Source organism: Pteropus alecto, unplaced genomic scaffold, assembly GCF_000325575.1.
Source record: "Pteropus alecto unplaced genomic scaffold, ASM32557v1 scaffold57, whole genome shotgun sequence".
Classification (NCBI taxonomy): Eukaryota; Metazoa; Chordata; class Mammalia; order Chiroptera; family Pteropodidae; genus Pteropus; species Pteropus alecto.
The window spans coordinates 5,121,457-5,141,823 of NW_006442508.1; the positions used below are offsets into that span (position 1 = coordinate 5,121,457).

The 20,367-nt window shown below is 29.7% G+C and overlaps 1 protein-coding gene and 1 non-coding gene across 2 annotated transcripts in view; both read right to left on the reverse strand.

The window, feature by feature from the left end:
• GABRG1 (gamma-aminobutyric acid type A receptor gamma1 subunit) overlaps nt 1-20,367 on the reverse strand; it is a 57,244-nt gene that overhangs the window by 25,493 nt on the left and 11,384 nt on the right. The window contains exons 2-3 of the mRNA XM_006922469.1: nt 16,511-16,659; nt 3,856-3,923 (exon numbers count right to left, since the gene is read on the reverse strand). Coding sequence (XP_006922531.1) covers nt 3,856-3,923; nt 16,511-16,659 — 217 coding nt within the window. The remainder of the gene's footprint in view (nt 1-3,855; nt 3,924-16,510; nt 16,660-20,367) is intronic.
• On the reverse strand, nt 4,489-4,606 carry LOC112471615. The gene has a single exon (XR_003043354.1). It is a non-coding gene; the product is annotated as a 5S ribosomal RNA (ribosomal RNA).

The following is a 20,367-nucleotide window of genomic DNA, read 5'->3' on the forward strand; positions in this document are numbered from 1 at the left end:
GAGATTGAACTTCAGCATCAATTGCAAAAATCATTTGGAAGAAATGTGCTCGTTGCAATGGAAGAAATTCATGAAGAAAAATTTCTCTATGAGCACCCGCCTTTTCAATATATTTAGAATGTTTAAACATGTTATATGTCTGGGGAATTTATTTATAAAAATGAATCTAATAAAACAAGATAAAGTAAAAAAGAGTTAAAAGTCAGTTCTCATCAAACAGATTATCTAACTATACCCATCTCCCATCGCAGAAACACACACACACACACACACACACACACATACACACACACACACACACACACACACACAACACACACTTGGCCATTCTTTTTGAAATACATACCCTCTTTTTGCTTAATTACACTCAAGTCTCTTTGCTTGATTACACTCACATTTAAAGTAATTTTGTTCATTTTATGAAAACTGAATTCTAATTTTCCTGAACTGTTTAGTTAAAAGTCTTCTATATAAACTGATTCTTACTAATCTCTAGTATGACAATGCTTCTCTTTTAAAAAACGCTAGCAGATATTTCATTTCTGTATGTGCTTCAGTATCATCAGTTTTAATAGCAATTTCATTTAATTAGCTTTTAAAAATTTATCATTGGCCAAAGTTATAAGTGTGTAATTTGCCTCAGTGGGAAAACAAAATCTTTAATATCATAAAACTTTTATATAGTAAAATAATCATAAAAGCTTCTTGGTAGTCATTATTACCAAACTATCTCTGGAATATTAATGCAACCTTGAATCTTATTTCTCTTTAATTTAATGACCACTTTTTTTTCCTCTTAATAAATTCATTCAAATTGAAAACAAAAGGGCAAAATGAAAAATATACATTTCAGGAAAGTATAGATTTCCATATGCTTGACTTATCTTCTGTAAGCACTGTTTAATTAAAAGCTCAACATTTGAAGAGTCTCCTAAAAAGAAAAATTAACATTTTAGTAATGTATTACTTTATGAAATCTCATATTTTCATGATGTTAAGTAATACATACATACAGGTATTTAGGGTGTTTTATCTTTATAAAGATCAACTGGTTGTATAGGATTCCAGTTTGGGCAGAGCTAATATTAAAAATCTCATAAAAATTTTCTTTTCCTTGGTTTCTTTGCCACTATGTTATCTTCATTTTCTTGCCAACTTTGCTGTTTCATTTATTACCTCAGCTTCACCCTACAGGTCCTTAAAGGTACATGTTCCTTAAGGCCTGATGTCCATTTCTTTTTTTTTTTCTTTTTACTTTAAGACTGTTTTCTTCATTTCTCGGAGGTTTAGCTAATTACTGACAGATATTTGCTCCAGAGCTTTCTCCTGAGACTTTGCTCCTAATTTCAGACTCTCAAATTCAACTTATTCAAAGCCAATTCATATTCATTTGCAATAAGGAGACAAAGATGTTAGTTATTGTGTGGCCCAAATGCTGTCAGTATATTAGTCAATAAAAGCAGCTGGGAAAGCTAATGACTCATGTGAACATCATATTGAGTGAGAAAAAAAATAAGTCTGACTGTAATACTATTAGAGTAAGCAAACACAGGCAATTGTTAAGTATTATGGTTATTCAGATATAAAGTGGTTAAGGCCTGTAATAAAGAGACAATTTGTTGTAATAATGAATACATGAAGTAAGGGAGAAAATCAGCAAAATCTTGGAGCACTATCTTCAAATGGTTTTAAGGCTGAATTGTATTCTCCCCAAATTCCTATGTCGAAGCTTTAATCCCCAGTACCTCAGAATATAAAGTATTTTGAGCTAGGAAACTTAAAGAGATGCTTAGGTTAAAATAAGGTTATTAGGGTGCACCTAATGAAATCGGACTAGTATCCTTAGAAGAAGGGAAAATTTGGACATAAAAAGAACACCAGGGATGCATTTGCACAGAGGAAAGTTTATGTGAGGAAACAGCGAGAAGGAGGCCATCTGCAAGCCAAGGAGAAAGGCCTAGAAAACACTTGCTGACACCTTGATAAAGACTACTATCTTTCAGAAATGTAGACATAAATTTCTATTGTTTAAGCCACCCAGTCTGTGGCAAATTTTATGGAAGGCTGAGAGACTAATACGGAAGACAAACTCAAAGGAGATGCATATAACATATCAGTAAGCCCACTGAATGAGAACTAGTCGTCTGACTTACAAAAATTGGATTATTAGGGTTTAGAACAGAACATTTTTAACCTATTTTTAATAATGTCTATAGGTTATATTGGAGATGTTAATTATACCCTTTGAGTAGTAATAAAACATTATCTATTCTATGTATTAAAGGTAAAACATAGATACTATACTTTATCATTTTCCATCTGAAATGACCTTCCCTTGACGTTTTTTCTTGTTCTCGCTTCCTCCTGTATTTCTCTTATATTCTCTCTCTCTGCCTTCTATACCACCATACTCTTATCTCTTTCTCTTCTAAGGCAAGTTTTTCAAAATAGTGGTTCATAAGTTAACCTGCATTCCCATTTACTCCACATCACCTTGAAATCAGTACATGATTTCATGTCCATCCCTGCAGAACCCACATATGCGTCCAGAGCTCTGTGACAAGAAGTTGGATATTAGACCATTTTTGAGGATGGAGGAGGGACATACAATTAAGCTACTATTTCTGTTCAACATTCACCATTCCATTTAATTTCATCTAGGGAGATAACCAGTACCACCTAATTGCCAACACAAGTGGGCCCAATTGAATCCATTCCTCATTGGATTCTCATGTATATTGACAGTTGATTTTAGTTTCTCCTTCTTCATCCTCTTCAATTTCTTAGATTACATAATATCATTTCTTCCTGGTTCTTATCCTACCCCTCTGACTTTCTTGAGATTTGAAGCTATCTTATCTGCTGCCTGTCCCTCTTTCCTTCTCCATTTACATCTTTATTGTCATATTTCTTCCCTAAACAACAGGCTTAAAATCCAAATCATTGCTGGACAGCAACTTTTGCATGTGCCATTAGCCATTGGGGCACAGGGTTATATTCCCTATTTCAAATATTAGCTCTACTATCTGCAAAGTTTCCTCATCTGTATACCTTGAAGTCACCTTATACACAGCCAATGAATCAATAAATTCTGAAAAATTTATCCATTAAATAGTTCTTAAATGTGTTATTTATTTTCTTCTTTAGTTCAATTGCTACTGCACTAGGTAAGGCCTTCAAGATCTATTGCTCGGACTAATGTAACAACCTCTTAACTGGTCTCTCTAACTCTGGACTTGGCCACTTACAACCATTTCCTATACTGTTATAAGAATGATCTATTAAAAATATAAATCTCCTGATAAAGAGATTTTTCCAGTCATTTCCCTTATGCAAGGGGACATAATTCATACAATACATAAATATCTTATTATGATTTACAGCACAATCCTTAATAAGGCACTTAAACGTTATTTCAGCCTTAATTCCTTATCTCGTACTTTATGTTCCAGTGTTATTAAATTCCCAAAAGTTCTCCTGATCTTATCAAGCTGTTTCATTCCACCATGACTGTGCATGCTCAACTTCTGCCAATAAGTCCCTTTTCTTCCCTGATATTACTTTCTCTTCAGTCTTTCTGGTCACTCGAGATTTCTTCAAGGATCCACTGCTGATGGATGATGTGATAAAGTTTTATGCCTAAAATCCTACCCAAAGCAGCACATTTGAGTAACAGGATACACGGTCTTAGATATGAGGATATTTCAGTTCTAGTTCATAATACCTGGAACATAGTAATTGCACATGTTGCCCTCAACTCATTTGGAATTAGCTATCAGAAATTACTAACATATTCATTCTATTATTTAGGTATATACTCAAAAACTTTATAACTTTTTAATATTCATTACTCACCATATTTATGGGATCAACTGGTCCAATGCTGTTTACATAAATGTCAGTTTCAATTACTGTTGGCCTCACTGAAAAATACCAACACAAAAAAAAAATGGTCAAAGATATGGCCAGAGGTTGTGGTAAATAAATCTTAGTTTTAAAATCATCTAAATGAGTAATAATATTTATCATTTAAATAATAAAACATTCCTCAAGAGGAAATGAAGAAACATAGGTCATTATAAAACATAAACACCTTTTCATTTTATAAAGTGATACATAACTAGCAATGAACATTTTGAGTGAAAACATTCCAGTGTACAACATAAAAACTGTTAAAAATATCTATATCATTCATTAAACCTAAGGAAGTTAATTCAATAAAAATTGCTAGATAATTTCTTCTACAATAGTCAGAGAATTTTAGAATTTGAATGGGTTTTAGAGCCTGTTGTTTGTTCTCACCTTGTTCCTCCCTTGTTAACAATATTCTTGTATATTGTTTACAGTTCGGTTCAGTGTAAAGTGGATTTTTATCTAAATCACAGAGAGTATATGATATGGCTATCACTATGATTTCATCTATTGTGTTTTGCACACAATCATTTGTGTTTTCTTAGTCTTTAAATGTATATATAGTATTTTTTTTTATGCCTACAGCACCTGTCTTCCAAGGTGGTCTCCCATCCAAGTACTAACCAGGCCCGACCCTGCTTAGCTTCCGAGATCAGATGAGATTGGGAGTGTTCAGGGTGGCATGGCTGTAGGCTTATTTATATAATATTTTTATAGTCTATCAGAAAGGTCAACTTTTTAAATGTTTATCAAATGATATGATAAATAAATATCTATAATTGTGCTATATTTGATTGTGATTTAGGCTTTCAACCTTTGTCAGGTATTTTTAGTTCTTATAATGAATGAGACTAACTGTAATAATGATAATGATAATTTATACTCATAAGATTTTTTGTTTGCTATGAAAACATTCACAGTTTTTTATTCCTCTTCCCCCACCAAATAAGCTATAAAGTGTTCATTTATTGATTTAGTAAATACTTGTTGAAGGAATGTGTGTAAAAGATTCACAAAGTAGACAAAAAAGAGAAAAACATTCCGAGAAAAAAAACCTATCATATATTTCATACAGATTTTAAAGAGATAATGTAAATGAAATTAAGCAGAGAAACCAACTTGTAAGGTAAAAGTTTTTAAAGCAGCACGTTTTTAGTAATATTTACTCAATTCTCCTTTCTAAACTTTATTCGATTTCTTTTTCTGGCTTAGTATTTACCACTCTTAAAATTCAGACATCATGTCCCACCTGCCAGGATAAACCCCCTCCTCTAAAACAGAGCTGAATCTACTTGTCTGAGTCTCTATTTAGCCCCAAGTCTTCCTGTCTTGGTAACATCCAGTCTGGCAGAGTTCCCAGGCTAGCAAGCTACAAGGAAAAACTTGAGGCATTTTGAAAAGCAGTGCCTGCATAATTTTATAACAATATTTATTTTACCTTTTACAATTAAAAAAAAAAAAGACGACACTTAGGGAAACATAACAATATTTACATAGTTTTTATTTCTTCAAGTGAAGATTTTTATTGTATGGCATTCCTATTTTCTTAGAAAAATAAGATTTGTTAGAAATAATTTTAGTATGCAAAACTATAGGTTTTTAGACCTATACAATGTAATTTGATCTGCTAGCCATTAAATTTCTTAAATAAAAATAGGTCAGATGATTTCTAGGTTTTATAATTTAACTAAAGCTGATGACTTCTGAGATGCATTTCTTTAAATGTTTGCTATTTATTTTTGACTAGCTATGAATTGTAGGCAATAAATATAATATAGTTAAGCTAATTATAGCTAGATTTATAGAATGATTTTTGTGAAAGCCAATTAACAAAAAGACAATATGTTTATTAGTTTTATTTTAAGTATATTTATTACCACTTATAGGCAATTAGCTACAATGTACCAGACTGAAGACTGTCTATGCCAAGAAGTAAATAATTCCTGAGGACTTTTTTATATACAGGATATACTTTTCACATTTACAGTGCAGAGAGCTTTAGATATGAGTGGTTTATCCTGGTTTCCTGATATCAATATTTCCTTGGCAAATTATAAGACAAATATATGTATATTAGAAAAATATAAACTCTGGCTTTAGGGCACAAGCCATATTGAAGTACTCCACAGCCAACATAAATCAATTTCACCTGGGACAGGCCAAAAGAAGAATCACATTGACCAATTCAATGTACGATATTATTTTGTACGCCATTTTATAATTTTGGACTGCTGGTATTTCATCCAATTTTTTAAACTTCAGCCCCAGAACAGGAGATAGAATAAACATGAAAGTGAACTAAAATATTTCAGATTAAATTTAAAACTACAGCTAGTATTATATATTTCAAAATATATAGTAAATAAAAAAATAACAGAAAACTGTAATTGCTACTTAATAATGACTCATTACCACTTTTCTTGTTTCATACTTTGAACAAAGTTTGGGTGAAATCACTTAAAATATAAGTTTCTTAGTAACTGAGTCAGTACTTTCTCTTAGCATTATGGCTTTCTCAGTCCAAAGTTTGTTTTATTGCAAGATGTTAGTGATATTTAAAAGAAAAACATCATATTTTCATTCAAAAACTGAAAATAAAACTAAAAGGGAATTGTCATTCCAAGGTTCATTTGGAGATTTTTAGAAAGTGCACACATAGAAAACAAAGATCTCCTTTTTTTTGTGATAGTGTAACAATAACTGAGAATACGGTGTACTACCTCAGCAAATTACATTTTTAATAGATGGAAGGCAAATAGTGATGACACTGGATTATTTCTGCAAGGCCTCTTTATGTGCTGTAATTTCTAAGGACCTTGCTTTAAGTATTGCACCAGAATATAAGTAAACTCTCAGTGGGAGTGAGTATACAGAAAGAATGAACATTCTTTTCCAGTTAACTTAAAGAAAATATAGAGAATAGGAAGAGAAAGAAAAAATTTGAAAAGAAAAACACAGTGAGATTAATGAAGTAGAGCTAACTAGTAATGGGTCATCAGTTACTAATCTTAATATAAACTAAAATAAATTTTAAAAATATTTCCTCCATAATTATATTTAATCATGCTTTCTTAGATGCCCACTTCCGATTACTAAAATATCTTTAGCAGATTTTATACATTTTTAGTCACTTTTGGATATTAAAATTAATTCAGGTCAATTAAAAACTAATCCTGGAGAATAAGTTTAATAGTCTTTTTTTTATGCCCCAGAATTGGCATAAAAAGAAAAAAGAAATAGCCCAAGATCCAGAGATAGCAGTTATAAAACATAGACTTTGAAAGAACTATAACTAATGTGTTCTTATTGCCTAAAATAAACAACAGGAGTTTTCAACCCAAAGATGTCATATGTGGGTTCATATACATCTTCCCAGGTCTTACTAACAAAGAAATGTCAGCTAACACTATCTCCTCCCACCAGGTTACATGTAGATAAACAGATACTTAGATACAGATAGATGAAAAAATACACGTGAATAAATAGGTACAAACCTCAGGCTATCAGTTAAGACATGTCAAATGGCTATACACTAGAAGGGAAAGTTTTACAAAAGAAAATAAAACAATTTTGGCCAAATGAAGGTTATTTTTGTATACTCAACCTGACTAACAAAACAAAATTAAATCTTCTCTACAGAAAGTAAATCATCTGAATCTTCATTGTATTTAATATATTATATCAAAATTCAATAAAAAAATTAATACACATTAAATGAAACAGAGGCAAATCACCTTAAATCAAGAGGTAAAATGAAAAAAATCTTTTTTAAAAAGTCGTACAAATGATCAAGATAATGTGATTGTCAGACAGACTTTAAAATAATTATGGTTAACATACACAAGAAAATAGATAAAAAGATGGCAGATGATAAAATAATTAAAATCAACTCAAAAATTATATGTGAATACTACAAGTGAAAATTATTAAACTAGAAAAGAGGTCAATAATAAAGAACAAATTGAGAAACCAAAAAAGAGAAATAAGGAAAATTGTATTAAAGTATATAAGAACATAGAGAAAATGTCAAATATATCTGCAAGTGGGGTTGTAGAGAAATTGAGATAAATAAAATATTTCAAGAAATATTGACTGAGAATTTTTCAAAAAGAATGAAAGATTTCAACACATATATTCAAGAAGTCCTGTAGTCTCCCCCAAATACATACTAAAAAGAAAACAAAAAACTCTTGGGATATTATACAAAATTGCAGAAAAGCAAAGACAGTCTAAAATCACTCATAGATAGAAGATGTTTTACTTTTCAAATACCAACATTATTGCTGAAAAATGATTTCAACAAAAATAATAGAAGCCAGATGATAATGAAGTAATGCTTACAACATTTGAAAAGGAAATAATAGCCATTCTGGGTTTCAATATTCATTGAAAATATTTATTAAAAAAATGAAAGTGATACAAAATATTTTTATATAAAAAGCAAAAAATTTGTTGTTAAGAAACTGGACCAAAATAAATATTATAAGAAATATGTTTTTAAATGGAAACACAGTTTTGAGGAAGGAAGTAGAGCTAACTAGTAATATCTCATTAAAACACAAAAAAGTCAAAAGACAACTGCAAGATGTCCAAAGATAAATACACTAAATACACAATTACCAGTGGGGTAATTTCTTGGTAAAAGTTAATTGTTTTTAAACATTTTAACATAATAATAATATTGTCTTTTGGCATTTCAAGATGTAGAATGAAAATACAAGGGTATAATAGCAAAAAAATGACTAGAAATATGTAATAAATGACTGCTGTTTTTGAATTGTGATAAAGTTATTAGTTTATGATTAAACCTAATCAACTAAAATGAACTAAATGAAAAATGATTGTATATTTAATAAGATAATATAAAGACAAAAGAAAACTATAGCTACTTGATGAATCCAAAAGAGGTAAAGAATAGAGAAAAAATAAAATGTGTATAAAACAGATTAAACAAATTCGAAAAACAGAAAACAAATATAAAAGCAGTAGATTTAAAACAATATATACAATAATTATTTTAAATATATCTGCACTAATCACTCCATTTAAAAGAAAAAGATTATAAGACTTAACACCTAGGGAAGTAAAATCCAAATACAAAACCGCTATTCAACAGAAAGTTTATAACCATCGTAAATCTGTATGTACCTAAAACAGTTGCAATATGTGTAAAGCAAAAACTGACTGGACTTTGAAAATATAAATAAACCAATGATTGCAGTTAAAATTTTTTAATACATGTTTTCAGTAGATATATAGATTATTTGAGCTAAAAAATCAAGTACATTATCTAGTAAAATAGAATTATGCTAGTTATCGACAAAAATATATCTAAAACAAAGTCTATATTTTAATTAAGCACTGTTCACTTGTCTAATTCATGTGTTCAAGAAGTTATTGCAAAGGAATAAATTATGAAAGGCTAAATCAATTCTTAGAGGACATTTAAGTAAACTTCCTATGTCCTCATTTCCCAGTATTTTCTCCAAAAAAACCAGTACAGAACAACAAAAAGGGGAAAAAAATAGAAGTGCAAAAAAACTATGGCTACAGGATAATTTGAAGATGAAGAATGTCCAAATTTCAAAATGACTGTAAAAGAAGAACAAACAAAAAAACACAAGCTCTTTCTCACCTCTGTTCTAATTCATGATTTTGTGTTGAGCAAATCCAACTAAGATAAACTGGAGAAGAAAGAAGATGGCAGTTTTTTACCTAAGGCAGATCTTAAAGGATAACTAGCAACACGTTAAGTGAATTATGAATCTGAAAATATTTTAAAATGTTCCCTATGACCAGAACAAGAACTAACAGGAATGGGATTTATATTTGATGTGAAAGAGCAGCACTCAAAATAAGCAGTTTTGAGGCAGAGAAAAATATCAAAAAAGAAAAGAGAGGTGGGCTTTTGAAAATTGGATGATAAAGAGGGAAAAATAGTGAAAGGGAGAAATTTCATGTTCCTGCAAGAAAAGAGAACCAGTAAATAGAAAATCATACAATTCTTTCCCCAGCACAAAACAAATATGTAACACTCACAATAATAAATGTATTTCAAGTATCTCGGCTTTGTTAATAACAACATGGGGGGAAGGGGAAATCAATGAACCAGGAATCTTGCAAAATACCCATGAACCACAGAAGAAATAGAAAAATAGAAGAGATCCATACAAAGTTGTTGAAGAAATAAGAAAGCAAGAATCAGTATAAATCAACTGATGAAAATCCTCTCAAAAGAAAAAAAAGCATGAAGCAGAAAAAACTGTAAGACAATACTTCAATCAGTTAAATGTATTTAAACAACTATTTAGGGATAAGAAAAATCCCCTTGAATTAGAAATTTAGAAACTAAGTTAAAAAATGCCCTCCCTTAACACACACATGAGAATAACAAACATGAAGAAACAAAGTATTGATTGAACTTAGGAAAGAAATTAAAAAAAAAAAAAAAGTCAAAAGACAACTACAAGATGTCCAAAGATAAATACACTAAAAAAAAAAAAGAAAAAGAAAGAAAGAAAGAAAAGAAAAAAGAATAATAGGCAGTGGGAAAATCAAGAGAGTATAAATGAAATAAAGAGTTTGGCAAATAGAAGGCAGGCATATTATGACTAGCATTCCTGTAACTGTAATCCATGAAAAGGAAAGGAAAACAATGGAAGACAACCAATATCCAACACTATAATGTAAAAGAGGGAAGGAAGGAAGATAGAAAGGAATGGAAAAAAAGTATGAAAAGAAAAGAAAAGAAAAGATCTTTCCAGATGAAAGAAAACTTGAAATCTCATTTTAAAAAGACATATCAGTTACCTGGAAGAAAGGTTACCCAAAACAAGCAAGTATAAGACAAATCCTATTAAAAGTATTCAATTGAAACATAAACAATAATCCAAAAGGTCTTCAGGGGGGAAAAAAAAGATGAAATAAATTACAAGGGCAAAAGAACTGTGCTGACATCAAATTTCTCAAAAAGGACACCCCCAAAATGTCAACTTTGAAATAACCTAATAAGAAAACTCAGTGAAAGAAAGCCTGAACCAGTATGTCCTTCAAGGATCAAGTCAATGGAAAAAAGTGTTCAACATACAAAAACTTTTCAAAAAACTTAACAGTGTAAGAGATGAGTGGGAAAACTTCAGAAAAAAAGGAGCAAGAATGAGCATTTTAACATATATTGAGGCACAGTAAATATTTAAACAAAGATTAAGACCAGGATGTGAAACTCATTTAAAATTGCTATATGTTTTTGCAAAGCAGAAAATATACTAACTGAAAATAAAAATTGAGCAAGGTAAAGATAAATAATAGAGAATGCTCACCTTTGTATGGAATATAGGTGGGAGTTAACAACTAACAACTGATAATAAAAAAATCAAAGGTTTAAAAAACTAAAGGGACTAAGTCCATTAAGAAAGTTAAAAATGTATAGGTAATCTAGAATGAAACATAAAACTAAAATACTAAAATAAAAGTATTATCAAAGTTGAAGAAATCCACATCTCATATAGAAATGTAACTAAAATATTACGACAAATTTGAGAACCAAGCTATTAGTTATATGCATAAATAAAATAAAATTATCTATTAAAAGAAAAAGATATTTCATTTTGGCTCACAAAGCAAGACCTAATGATATGATGCATGCAAAAACACAGCTAAAACAAAGTGATTCACAAAGGCAAAAAAAAATTGAGGGGAAGGACAAAAAAATACCAGACCAATGGAAATAATAAGAAAGTAGAAGTAGCAATCTTGATATCAGAAAACACAATAAAATACAATAAAGGTAAAAAAATAAAAAATAAAACAAAATACAAGGAAGGTGATAATAGACATGAAGTAGAAATTATGAGATAGTTAATAAAAAAACATAGAACTTGTTAATAAATGGAAATCCTGGGTTAGAGGGGAGAAGACTAACAACATAGAAAAAACACTATCTTTACTTTTCTTGATCAAAAAACAAGAGATTAATACTACAACATATAAAATAGAAAAAACAAAGGAGAAGTAAATGTTAAAACAGAATATCTTTTTTTTAAAATCCTAGGAGACTATTTTGAAGACTTCTTTGCAAATAAATTTGAATACCTTGATAAAAGGGATATTTTTCCTAGGGAACTACAGAATACTGAAATTCACCCTATTAGACTAGAAAGCATAAATAAATCAATTTCCAGAGGAAAGTAAAATAATTAAGTATTCCAAAAAACATAAGACTGGATGGTCTTACAATATATATCTTCAGAACCCCAAAAGCCAGATGTGGCTAACGCCCAATAAATTACTAGAACTTTGAAAATAAGTAAAACTCCCTTTCATGAAAAAAAGTATAAAGATGGTATCTGAAAAAGATGAAGACTACTAAAAAATAACATGGAAAATGAATATTACTCATGAATATCAACGAAAAATTCTAAATAATATTTTAGCAAACAGAATCCAACATCTCATTAAATATATAATGAATCATGACCAAAGGGCTTATTTCAGGATGCAAATTGTTTCAGTTTATAGTATATACCATATTAATAATTCTAAAGAGGAAAAAACATCATAAGTACTTCCAGAAAGGCTGAAAAAAACACTGAGAAATTTTAATTTCAGTTCCTGATTTAAGAGCAAAATCAAGAAAGTTGAGGAATAATTCTTAATGTGACTATATATATGATAACTAGAGTCATTTTCACTAAGATCTAAAGCAAAGCAAATTTACCCACTATCTATATTACTAGTCAATATGATACTAGACATAATAGTGAATGCTATTAGATAAGAGACATTAATGAGTTGGATATGATTTGTAAAGAAAAAATAAGAATTTATTCGTATATGATATAACATATTTTGGAAACAGATATTTAATGCTTACACTAACAATAAAAAATCAGTAAGGTAGGATATATAATGAGCATTGGTAAATCAATGGCATCGATATACAAAAACAATAATTAGTTAAAAGATATTATGGTTGAGAAAATATCATTTATAGGAGAAAATAATTAAAAACAGGATTGAATTTAAAAATTGTGAAAAATCTGTATGAGTAAATTTTTAAAATATTCCCCAAAGGCACAAAATAAACATGAAGAATTGGAAAGACGGTCCATGTTCCCATATTAGCTGACTCAATGTTATAAAGATGTTAGTTCTCCCAAAATTAATTTACAAATTTAACACAATCCCAATAAAAATACCAACAAGGTTTTTGTTTTTCTGGAGCTAAACTTGTTGGTAATAAAGCTCACATATTCTTTTAAAAACATGTAATAGCCAGAAAAATTGAAAAAGGAAAAACAATACAGAGTGAAAATATGAGGTGAAACTAGCCTCACAGACATTAAGAGAAATGTTTTAGTTTCAATATACTGTTGAGTCCCTACTATTAATACAGAGTGGTGCCAAATAGGAAAACAGATGAGAGAATAAAACAGGAAGGTCGGAAATAATCAGATTGCACAAGAAAATGTAATAAATGATAAAGTTGCCATCTTAAATAATAGAGACAAAGATTGATTTTTAAATAAATGGTGCTGACTCAACACACAAGCCATTTGAAAAAGATAAAAATTAGATTCATATTTCACATATACAATACACTTCACATGCATCAGGGAATGAATATAAATAAATAAAGCCATGTAAGTACTAGATATAAACATGGATGAATTCCACTCTGGTAAAATATAACCAGTAACACTTGAATCAAACTGTATTGAAAATGAATAACATAACCACACTGAAGGGAATAGGGAAGAAAAGAACCAACCTAAGTAATTTTAAGGAACAATATTTTGATTATATACTGTAAAGCTAAAGACAAAAATAATTGTACATTAATATTTTATTCCAGTTAATTTGTTTTCATAGATATGTTAAAATTCTGAAACTACTTTATTTGCTGAAATTAAACAAATAAAAAAATACTATTGATAAGTGAGAGCCAGGAGACTCACCGTTGAGAAAAGGAGTTACAAATAAGGAAAGGGGAAAGGCTATACCAAATGAGTCCTGTAATGTTTAGATTGGAATCAGAGTTCTCAGATTTATAATATATGTACAGAGAGATAGAGGCCTACAAATGTGTGTATAGAACATGTATTTTCTACTTTTGAGAAAATATAGATGCTCGTGAATATGTGTATAGAAAACATATTTTCTACTTCTGCCCATTGAGAGGGTCGAGAATCAATGAACACACCTAGTGCTCAGATCATGATTTCTAATTGCATTCTACCAAAAAAGGAACCAGGGTTCCCTGGAGAAATGGTGAATTCCATTGCTGGATCAAGATGAGCCAGGAATATGTGCTAGAAAGGATGTATTCAGAAAATGATGAGGACATGTGAAAGGACATAGAAGCCAAATTATAGAAAATTCCATTGGCTAAATTTTTATTTTGAGCAACAAAATAAATAATGATAGTAATGAGTTTTTAAGTGTAAAATAAAACATATCTATAAGTCTATACTGAGTAAATAAATAAGTAGATAAATAAATGGAGGAGAATCACAGTTCTTCCTTATGGTAGAATTACAATTAATATGTGTAGAAGGAATAGTAATAATATTTAGTCACCATTTGGCTAACAGCACAGTAATACTGTTGTAGGTAAGAATCAATGATGGATGTGTGCTGAGAAACATCTGCATAGTTTCTCCCCATGACAGTATCTCCTTACAATATATTTATTAACCAAAAAGGAAAATATAATAACTTTACGATGGAGAAATCTGGAAGAACTCTACTTAACCAGAGATCAAAGTTTAAATCACCAGTAATATCATATATTAACGTTACTGATATAATACACTGTAAAGGCACAACATCACTTTTGTGGTTTCTTGGAAAAATGCATAAATTCGACCTAGTAATGAAAATATGAGACAAATTGAGGGGCATTCTACTGGCCAGTATGCTTTAAAGTTATCAAGATGATGAACAAACAGAACGACTGAGAAATTATACCAGATTTGAAGACAATAAAGAGACATAAGAAAAAAATGTGACGTGTGATTTTTACTAGGGTTCTGAATCAGAAAAAAGAACATTAGTGAGGCACCTGATGTAATATGAGTAAAGTTGTTGATTAAATAGCATTATATCAATGTTAGTTTCTTGATTGTATACTTACATAAAATGTTTACCTTAAGGTTAAAGAATTTATGGGATTTCCATGTATACAACTATTTTACTAAGTCTGTCCTGTTTTTAAAATAGATAGTTAAAACAATCTAGGAAAACAGCAAAATTAAATCCACAGAAAGTAAATTAACATAATAAACAAAATTTACCAGTCAAAATCAAGTGGCATTTATTACAGAAATGCAAATAAATTTTAAAAGTCAGTGAAAATTACTTATAGAACAAATGGTAAGTAGAATAAAAAACAAAATAGGATCAATATGATTATTTCAATAAATGCATAGATTATTTAAAACATTATAGAAGATAAAGAACCTTAGCAAAATAAGAAGATAAAGGAGCTAACAAAGAGTGTCTTGAAAAAGGAAGCCTACAGAACATGTTATGTCTAATAATGAAATATGGATTGCTTTTCCTAATATCTAGAACATACCAAGACTTTATCTTACTCTAATCCTATCCAGTGTAACATGGATTAAAAAAAATGAAATTTTGGAAATGAAATATATTGACTATTTGCAAAGTAGACACTATTGCAAAGTAGTCATAATTTGTAATAGTCATAACTCTATCTATGTAGAAAATCTAGAAGAATATAACAATTAATAATTAAATTTGATAATTAAATTTAGCAAGGCTCCTGAGGACAGAGTGAATATGTAACTATTTTATTTCTATATACTGCTAATATAAAATTAGATAATAAATTTTCAGAAGATATTTTTACACTTGCATCAAAAATTCCAAATACATAGAATTAAATTTAGTAAAATATATTCAACACTTCTTTATGGGAAACATTAATAAAAATTGAGGAATAGATGATACTCATGAATATGTAAATTGAAGAATAGATGATACTCATGAATTTGGTAAAGTAAAAATTAAATATGGTAAAGATTTCAAATTCCCCATAATGGCTATATATTTAATGCAATCCCAATAAAAAAATTTGCTGATTTATGTTTTTTTTGTTTTGTTTTGTTTTAAAGAGACTTAGAAATTAATTATGTTATAAAATTTGTACACAAACACAAAGGACCTGACAAGGAAGAACCAAGTAGGATAGCCTGTCCTAAATATACTACCAAGGCTTATAATTCTACATTAATTAAAATAGTGTGGGATGGTACAAAATTAGAATTCCTATTTATCTTTCAGGTACTCTCTTTTATGAAATATCTCTCAGCTTTTCAGATAGTTTTATTAAAACTTTGCTGTTTCACCCTTTATTGTAGCAGTTGTAAAATAATTACATCAGTAATGTTTATATGCCTTTCTTCCCACATCTGTCAACCTCTCTAACTAGTATCATTCCAATGAATAAATGTCAAAGCCAGCAGTCTCTGACATACATAAGACACTCTAGAAATATGAGATCTGTGACGAAAATAACACCAGTAAATATAGTTTTCATAGTCCTTCAAATCCCAGAAAGACAACTCAAACTTACCTCCTATATCCGGGCGAAGTTTATTGTCATAGCCTTGAAGCAATGAATTGAGAATTTGTGTTATATCTCCTTCATGAATCTTTGGTGCCAAGACCCAAGTCTTGTTCACTGTTAAATCCTCATCATCTTCATCATCTGCTTTATCAACGCTAAATAATTCCCCACAAAAAAGGATGACAGAAAGTTCAACCAAACTGTGTATTTAAAAATAGTTTAAAAAATAGTTTAAGATTATTATAATTATTATAATTTTGTTAGGAAGTAGTAAGAAAGATAAAAAACATTAGAAATATTTTACATTCAGTAAGACTAGCACCTTCAGCATATGAACTGCCCTGATATAATAATACTGAAAATTAAGAATTCAGTACAAGAAATATAACACATAATATTAAAATAATAAAATAAATCTTGGCCACCACCACACCTGTCACTAAAGGCCACAGAAATTATATACTGAAAGTGTGAATCGTGGACCTAAATATGTGCAATACATAATCTTTGCAACCATATGTGGTGACTCTAAGCCATCACACTTAAAAATAAAAATTAAAAGGAAACTAAATGCAGGAAATGTTGTAATAATTAGTCTGGTAAATATACAGTGCATGATACAAAAGAAGAATTAAGGAAAGATGAGTGAAGAAAGGTTTGAAGAAAAAAAGAAATAAGTATTCAACAAATCTGTGCTTCTTCCTTTTCAATCAGAAGAACCCAGACATTTTATTCTAAAAACATTGTCAAAGATTGTCTTATCATCAAATCAAGAGTGGGTGACTCACTCTCCACATGTATTTGGGGGAGATATGACTATTAAAATTTAGGACTAGGCATTAGAATCTAGGGATCAAATAACCCACCACCTTTATGTTGTAAATGAGAAAACTGAAGACACTATAGAACCAACTAAAGCACAACCTCATTTATTAGCAAAACTGAGAATCAAGTTTTAATGTGCAGTTAATGCTTCCTGCTACATCTGTGTGTTTAACAACCATAAAGATTCAGATTACTTCTGAATTGTGGTAGAAAACGCAGCAATATAGATATTCATCTACAAATCATCAAAAGTAACAAGCTACTCTTACTTTACCACCCATCAGTAACTCTATCTTCATTTGAGTAAAGTCACCCTAGATTTAACACACCCTATATGTTAGTAAATCTTAGCCTTCCAGTGAAAAAGGGTCAAAAGACTAAACACTCGTATTAGTAAAATTGGGTAAATTCATAATATAATACTTATTTATATATATTTCAAAGATTGGCTTCCTTCCAGCAGTAAATGTGCAAGTTTCTCTTATCTTTAGTTAATCTTTCTACACTATCTATTCAGATCAATTTTGTTTTAGACCTAAACATCTTAGCTAATGTAGCCCCCACCCCTTTTCAACTTAAAAATAATCTAATTTTGCTGAGATATAATTGACATTTAACACTGTATAAAACTTTAAATACAACATAATGATTTGATATATGTATATATAAAAAATGATTACTAGAATAAGTTAACATCTTTGTTTTTAATGAGTACAAGTTAACATTGTAAATTGAAACATAACCTTTAACAAAACTGCTACTTCATTTCATCTTCACAATAATTCTACTGATAATTATCAAAAGATAATGGAGTGCATTATTATTCTCAATATTTCTCCATTTTCTATCAGAGAATTATACTTTTCATTTCAGTGACTTCTAAGTTAGACATGTGACCTAAAATTCTCCTTCCTGCAAGAGGAGTATATACCCCCATCCTATTGAATTCAGGTGTGGTCCTGTGATTCGCTTTGAGTAATAGAAAATGTGTGACATATGTCAACACCAAGCAGAAGATTTAATGTAAGTGCGTGGTTTACCATCTCTCTCTTGTCCTGTAAGAAGACCAGCCATACTCAGACAGAGGCTACTCCATTACTTGACTCCCAGAGTGAAGGCAACATGGACAGAACTCCAGTTAGCCTACAATGGACATGTAACCTGAGCAAGAAATAAACATTTAGTGTTGTAAGTCATTGAGGTTTGGGGATAGTTTACAACTTCTATTTCTATATAAACTACTAGGGTGCATTTAGTTAATATATTTTTAATGAAGTGCTCACTTATATTAATTGTTGTGCTGTATTTAATTTCAAAAGTTATACTACTGGTGGTATAGTTTTATGATTTCCTTCAAATCATTTCCTATTATTTTCTCTCAATAAAATATATAATACACACATAAATGGATTCATAAACTAAAGTATTGAAAATACTTAAGCCTTATGGTATGTCCTTCAGGAAAGTTTTGTTTATCTAATTAGAATACCTGAGATATTGGGAACAACATAAATTTTAGGGCATCCATTTAGCTTTATGTCCCAGTTTTAAAGAATGAATCATCTGGTGGATAGAGGGAAGCCACTGCACATTAAAGCAGTTGATCTTTCTTTGAAATATGATTGTAGTCAAATGAAAGTTTCTAGAAAAAATAAAAGCTTTTTATATGTTTTATAGTAGCAACATCTTGATAACCTAAAAAGTATGTACTCAGTGATTTATACTCCCCTTTTCCTAACTAGCTCAGAGGTAATATGAAAATTGACCTCAATGATATTACAAGACTATCTTGCCTCATTTTTAGGAACAACAAAAAATTCAAAATGATTTTTCTACATCTTCTTTCTAAGATTTTTAATTTACCTTCAGACTATTCATTAATTACCTTGAATATCATATTGGTATTATTTTGGTAATTAAAAAATACTTGTCATAATTTAAAAAATAGTTCATATAACATATCTTATATCTCTATGTCTTTCATGGCTAGGATATTTTGGTAACCTTTACCTATGTCGAATGGCTGTTCATTTGGGGAAAACACTTATGATTTTAAGTAATGCTCTGAGAATTTCTAGACTCATGCTCAAGCACTTTATTTTTATTATGGTGACATTGGTTAAAGAAATTCAGTAATTTTCAGGTATACAATTCAACACCAAGGACTTCTTTTAAATAATTTGAATACATTCAGACTCTTGAATATGTAAATTTACTAATTATTTTAATAGTTGATATTTTATTATTACCTGCTATTGAGTACCTATAATGCCTCATTATGTGCCTTCTACATTTCAAGAACCATGTACTAAGTTTCTTCCACATATTATGTCATTTAATCCAGAGTAATTCTATGAAATAAATATTAATATTTCTATTTTACAAGTGTAAAACTATATTTATAGAATTCCAGGACATACACTATTAAATAATAGAGCCAAGATTTAAGACAATATTGATTTCGTTTGAAGACTCATCTCCTTTGAAGTTTCTACAGGATCATTTCATTTTATCTTTATTAATCAACCCAGGGTGGTTGGATTTTTAGTTTTCTAGTTCATATTTCTAATTCAGCAACACTTATGGTAAGTAATTTGAAGTGCATTTGGATCATGAATGGTTAGGATGTTTCATCTCTGCCTTTGAGTTCTAAGAAGTTAGAATAATAATCTCAAGAAATCACACACACACACTCTCTCTCTGATGAGAAAGGCTATCCAACATGTGTGTTCAATATCCAGTCCTATGCTTTATTTAGAGAGGATATACTTTGTACTACAAAAGTGCTAAATCCTGAAAATACAGGGACAAATAACATTATATTCTTGATTTAGATTACCTTATTTTCTAATCAAAGAGAAAATTAATGAAACAAATGATACAGAAACTATCTTATACAAAGATGTTTATTACAGTATTATCCATGGTAGACAAATATATCCATATAGTGCATGGATGCACTCATTCAACTAATGATCATGAAGAGTCTGTTAAAAAGTAAAATTATTTTTATAATTTAATGTTATATAAAAATAATA